Source organism: Populus nigra, chromosome 9, assembly GCF_951802175.1.
Source record: "Populus nigra chromosome 9, ddPopNigr1.1, whole genome shotgun sequence".
NCBI classification, from domain to species: domain Eukaryota; kingdom Viridiplantae; phylum Streptophyta; class Magnoliopsida; order Malpighiales; family Salicaceae; genus Populus; species Populus nigra.
Genome location: NC_084860.1, coordinates 453390 through 459301, shown reverse-complemented (window position 1 = coordinate 459301; position 5912 = coordinate 453390). Strand labels below are relative to the sequence as shown.

General features: G+C 36.8%; 1 protein-coding gene across 1 annotated transcript; it reads right to left on the bottom strand.

Annotated features, from left to right (window-relative positions):
* Nucleotides 1-2499: 2499 nt before the first annotated feature.
* On the bottom strand, nt 2500-4007 carry LOC133703566 (putative disease resistance protein RGA3). Its single transcript, XM_062128165.1, has 4 exons — nt 3660-4007; nt 3345-3579; nt 2904-3202; nt 2500-2871 (listed from the first exon to the last, which is right to left on the bottom strand). Exons 1-4 carry the CDS (start codon nt 4005-4007, stop codon nt 2500-2502), a joined length of 1254 nt encoding a protein of 417 aa, XP_061984149.1.
* Nucleotides 4008-5912: the final 1905 nt, after the last annotated feature.

The following is a 5912-nucleotide window of genomic DNA, read 5'->3' as shown; positions in this document are numbered from 1 at the left end:
AACCAGGAGACGAATGGAAGACGGCATTTAAGAGCAAGGAGGGTCTGTATGAATGGCTGGTGATGCCATTCGGATTATCAAATGCACCAAGTACTTTTATGCGACTCATGAACCAGGTTTTGCGTCCTTTTACTGGGTTATTTGTAGTTGTGTATTTTGATGATATTCTAATTTACAGTAAAAACAAAGAAGAACATTTGGTGCAATTAAGACAAGTTCTGGATGTTTTGAAAGAGAATAAGCTTTATATTAATTTGAAGAAGTGCACATTCTTTACAAATAAACTGCTATTTTTGGGGTATATTGTGAGCGAAGATGGAATTCATGTGGATCAGGACAAAGTACGTGCAATCAGAGAATGGCCAACTCCAAAAACTGTAAGTGAGTTACGTAGTTTCCATGGCCTTGCTACTTTTTACAGGCGTTTTGTACGAAACTTTAGTACCCTTGCAGCCCCTATTACTGAATGTCTCAAGCAAGGAAAGTTTCATTGGGGTGAAGCACAAGATAAAAGTTTTGTGTTGATTAAAGAAAAGCTTAGCACTGCACCAGTTTTGGCCCTTCCCAACTTTGAAAAGATATTCGAAGTCGAATGTGATGCAAGTGGATTGGGGGTGAGAGCTATGTTGTCTCAAGAAAAAAGACCAGTGGCATTCTTCAGTGAAAAATTAAGTGAGGCCCGTCAAAAGTGGAGTACTTATGATCAAGAATTTTATGCAGTTGTGCGTGCTTTGAAACAATGGGAGCATTATCTAGTGCAACAAGAATTTGTTCTTTACACTGATCATGAAGCCTTGAAGTTTATCAACAGCCAGAAGAGTGTGAGTAAAATGCATGTCAGATGGGCCACTTTCCTTTAGAAGTTTCCTTTTGTGATTAAGCATAAATCTGGGTCTCTTAATCATGTTGCTGATGCTTTGAGTCGGAGAGCAGACTTGTTGATTACTTTAGCACAAGAGATTGTGGGATTTGAATTTCTAAAGGAGTTATATGAAGCTGATCTTGATTTTAAAGAAGTTTGGGTGAAGTGTGCTCAGAGTCAACTGGTTTCAGACTACCACATGAGAGAAGGGTATTTGTTTAAAGGCAACAGGTTATGCATTCCCAGCTCATCCTTACGAGAGAAGCTTATTCGAGATATTCATGGAGGCGGTTTGAGCGGGCACCTAGGAAGAGACAAAACCATTGCAGGAGTTGAGGAACGTTATTTTTTGCCTCAGTTGAAGAAGGACGTTGGCAAAATTGTGAGAAACTGCTATGTTTGTCAGGTGTCAAAGGGACAAACTTAAAATACTGGATTTTATATGCCTTTACCGGTTCCTAGCGATATTTGGCAAGACTTGTCCATGGATTTTGTGTTGGGGCTTCCTCGAACCCAAAGTGGGGTCGATTCTGTGTTTGTTGTGGTTGACAGGTTCTCTAAGATGACACATTTTATAGCTTGTAGAAAGACTTCTGACGCTACTCATATAGCCAAACTATTTTTCAGGGAGGTGGTGCGTTTGCATGGTGTACCCAAAACTATTACATCCGATCGTGACACCAAATTTCTTAGTCATTTCTGGATTACTTTATGGAAGCTTTTCGGTACTACATTGAAGCGTAGCAGTACAACACATCCACAAACAGATGGCCAGACAGAGGTGACTAATAGAACGCTTGGCAACATGATTCGAAGTGTATGTATTGATAAATCAAAGAAGTGGGACAATGCCTTGCCGCAAGTAGAGTTTGCTTACAATAATGCAGTTCATAGTGCCACAGGAAAGTCTCCTTTCTCTTTGGTATATACCTCAGTTCCTAACCATGTCGTTGACTTGGTAAAACTTCCCAAAGCTCATGGAGTTAGCATAGGCGCTCAGCATATGGCTAAAGACGTTATTGAGGTTAAAGAAGAAGTGTGAGATAAGCTGGAAAAAACCAATGCTAGGTACAAAGCTGCTGCAGACAAGCATAGGCGGGCTAAAGTTTTCAATGAAGGAGATTATGTGATGATTTTTCTCAGAAAAGAGCGATTCCCTGTTGGAACCTACAGCAAGCTGAAGCCGCGCAAGTATGGACCTTATAAGATTTTAAGGAAGATCAATGATAATGCCTATGTTATTGACCTGCCTGCATCTATGGGAATTTCAAGCACTTTTAATGTTACAGATTTGTATGAGTATCATGAAGATGAAGCTCTTTATTCTGAAGATAACTCAGAGGCGAGTTCTTTCAAAGTGGAGGAGTCTGATGCAGAACGCTTGGCAGGGAAATTTAAAACACAAATTGATAAGTGCACAGTGAAGACGAAAAGGTCACGAGTATTGTACGCGGAGATTTAAATGGCATTCAATAAGTATAATTAATCATGCATGTTTCAAGTAGAATAAATACACAACGTAAGCGTTGCCTTACTCTCACTTTTGTATTCCAAATATTCAATACAGTTTGAGATATTCTCTCATTTTCTGGTGGATTCCAGATAAACTTTTGAGGGTGAACATGAGGATCCCTCTGTTAATTTTCTTGCTGCGTCAACATCCTTAGCAGATCATTGAGATAGTCGGAGCCGATGTCTTCAGGTTTGGACACCCGATCATGAGCAGAACGTTGAGCTAAGCCCCCGGCAATCCATTGATGGATCAACTTTTCCTTGCATATTTCAAATTTCTTCGGAAAAACCGCACAAAAAGCAAAGCATCTCTTTAAATGTGATGGCAGATGATCGAAACTCAACTTTAGGACCAGTAGTATTTTATTCTCCCCTCCATCATTATTCCATAATTCGCTCCCTTGCACCCTCAACCACTCACTTTCTTCGCGTTTGAACCGCATTAAGATTCCAAGAACTTTGGCTGCCAAAGGCACTCCTTTGCACTTGTCAATGATCTGTTTTCCAACAGGTATTAAGTTTGGAAAACCATTTTCATCTCCATCAGGAAAGGCTCGCTGCTTGAACAAGGTCCAACAATCATCCTCGACAGGGCTTCCAAATGGTAAGCAGGGCTACTGCCCATTATAGATGCAACTTTCCGGCTCCGGCTGGTGACAATAACTTTGTTTCCATTTGTACCATCCCCTAGCAGATTCCTTACTTTATCCCATTCATCTGGATCCTCATTCCAAACATCATTCAACACAAGGAGATATTTTTTCCGTACAATGCTTTCCTCAATTGTGACTGCAGTAAACCCATCTGGGACATCGAATAATACTTGCCCTTCACAGCATAATCCAACATTTCACTCATAATCTTCCTAGGATTGAAATCATCATATAGCGAGATCCAAATCTTCAAATAAAAATGCTTCTTCACTCTCTCATCATTGTAGGCAATTGAGCAACGGTTGTTTTTCCAATACCTCCAATCCCAATTATTGAAATCACCCTGACATCAGTATTAGATCCCAATAACATTTTCACAACCTTTTCGACATCCTCTTTTCTACCACAAACTTCAGACTCAACTATGTGAGCTCCAGTTTCTCTCCCTTCTCTATTACCGGTCTGTGGTAGTCTCGACATGAGAACTTCCTTAAGTTGGAACTCACCCATCTCCTTCGATATATCATCCAATCTCTCCCTAATATCTCTCAGCTGGCGCAAGTTTATGAAATGATTTGGAATTGATTCAACAATATGAGAAGCCAACCGTACCTTTCTATTCATCAGCTCACCAAATTCCTCTGCCAGAAGCTTTCCTTTTCCGAGTATTCCCATGTCGTAACTCGGAGAATATGTGAAGCGGTCACTTTCGAGCACAAAACTCGAGCATGGATCATGTCCAATAAATCTTCTGCATCAGAGGCCACATCTTTAAGTTTTTGCAGCCAAATCTTGATCTTCTTATCTCCATGTTGTCTCTCCTCTGCATCTTCGATCACAGCTTGAATTATGGGAAGCCTATCCTGCAGCTTTTGCATCTCCTTCTCGTACTCTCCTCGAGTCGTTGACTTTCTGGTGATCACAAGAGCCAACTTATCAAACACAACTTGTAAAAGGGGAGATACTACTAAAGCATCCATGATGATCTTCTAGCAATCTGCAAGCAGACACAAAATGAATGGTGAATTGAGCAAATAACATGGAAAGGATTTTTGTTTTCCCTTATTTCTCTCTCTTTTCTTTTCAGCTTCCTTCTTGCAAGTTGCCTCTCTGCTTCTGCCTGGAACCGACAGTGGACCCGAAAATTCATCACTAGTAGTATTTTTCTAAATTTATTATATTTGTTACAATTTGAACAAAAATCGGTTTAATAAATTAATTTTCCAATTAACCTGAAAGAATTCCCTTTCTTTTTAAGAATAAAAGCATGAGAACCTATTTTCTTCTTCTCAAATAAGAAAACATATTTTATATAGATCCAAAATATAGTTAAAACATTGTACTAAAACCATGTGATTACTCTTTAATTTAAAATTTAATTTGGATTGAGTTTTATTTGGATTTATATTTTTTTAAAATAAAAATAAAATTATTTTATTTAAAAAAACATGAAATGATATTATTTTAATAAAAAAATAAATTAATTCATCTATCTGTAAATTGATTCGACTAACTTCCCATCCGAGTCTTGAGAGAATTCTTATAACCATGCCCAAAAGTATATTAGCATAGCTCAATATGAGAATAGTTGAAAAGGGACAGAGAAAAACACTTCGAGTCCAAAATAAGAACGTATAAGGTAAAGGTACAAAGCTATGGCATAACTCTAAAAAAATATTATTATTTTACTGTTAAAGATTCACTTAGTAATCAGAGGGGTCAGTTGGACCTTAACCAAATCAAGCCTTGCACTTGCAGAGCTTACACAGCCTAGCAGATCACAGAGGCCAAAATCAAGCCTTCCCATGGTAAAATTTGAGGGTGACCAAAAACAGAGTGCTGGTTTTGTAGCTTAGTTATTTCGGTATATATATCTAGTGGTCTGATTAATCACTTGCTAAATCCTTTGAGTGGTCCAATCGAAATAGTTAAATTGCCGGCAGAAATTGCTGGGTTTCTTGAAAAAACTTCCACACTTTTCACTACTTTGTGACCTTCCTTTTAATGAAATCTTTCGAGGCCTTATAGACTTGATTTTGATATTTGTTTTGCTTAAAGATATCCATATACACGAGCTCGGAAATTTTGTGATATTGATATTTGACCTCATTTGATTTTAAAAAATGACTTTGATCACTTAATTTTCTTGATAGAATTGATCTTATTCTTTGAAGATATAAAAATATTTGTACTCGGTATTATACATGTCATCACAACAACCTTTTAAAAATATATATATTTCTAGCATCTTTTTTTTTATGGGAAAAGTCTTATTTAAGGAGTCGTTATCTAATATTATAGTCACTAGGAACCCTAACTAGTCAATATAAATTCTATGTCATGAGACTGATTATGGAAAAGGAAAGATATTATCACCACCTAAGCATTCTACCTGAAATAAGCTATATTGTTAATTTTGTCTTAAATTGCTAAAGGTTTGTTGGTTTACACTACCAATGATTTGTTTATAATATTCTTGACTCTAGAGTAAGTGAATATTCAATTACAGATATTTTCAACTCTGACATAGGTAAATATTACGTAGTAAAAAAAACATATGGTATTCCTGACTCTGGCGTCAGTGAATAAATCAATAAAATGAATTTAAATCAATACATAAATATTTGTTTATTTTTTTAAGGAAAAAAAATGTATTGTATACTGGATTTATATTTCACAGTAAAAATTCACAAATCAATTATATAATGAAATTCCCAAAAAATAGAAGGGATCTATAAATAAATTTAAAAAAATTTGTTTAGTTAGATATCAAAATCAAAAGGGATGGAATAAAAAGGATAAGGCATAAGGATGTTTTGTCAAATACACCCTTAGTTTAAAATAGATTGTGCCAATTGAGCCTGAGGCCCATCCTAACCTTAGCT

Coding starts and splice junctions, on each gene's coding strand:
- LOC133703566 (XM_062128165.1), bottom strand. CDS start 4,007: ATGGATGCTTTAGTAGTATCTCCCCTTTTACAAGTTGTGTTTGATAAG. Junction 3,580..3,659: donor GCTTCTGGCAGAGGAATTTG/GTGAGCTGATGA, acceptor AACTTGCGCCAG/CTGAGAGATATTAGGGAGAG. Junction 2,872..2,903: donor TCCTGATGGAGATGAAAATG/GTTTTCCAAACT, acceptor GTTGGAAAACAG/ATCATTGACAAGTGCAAAGG.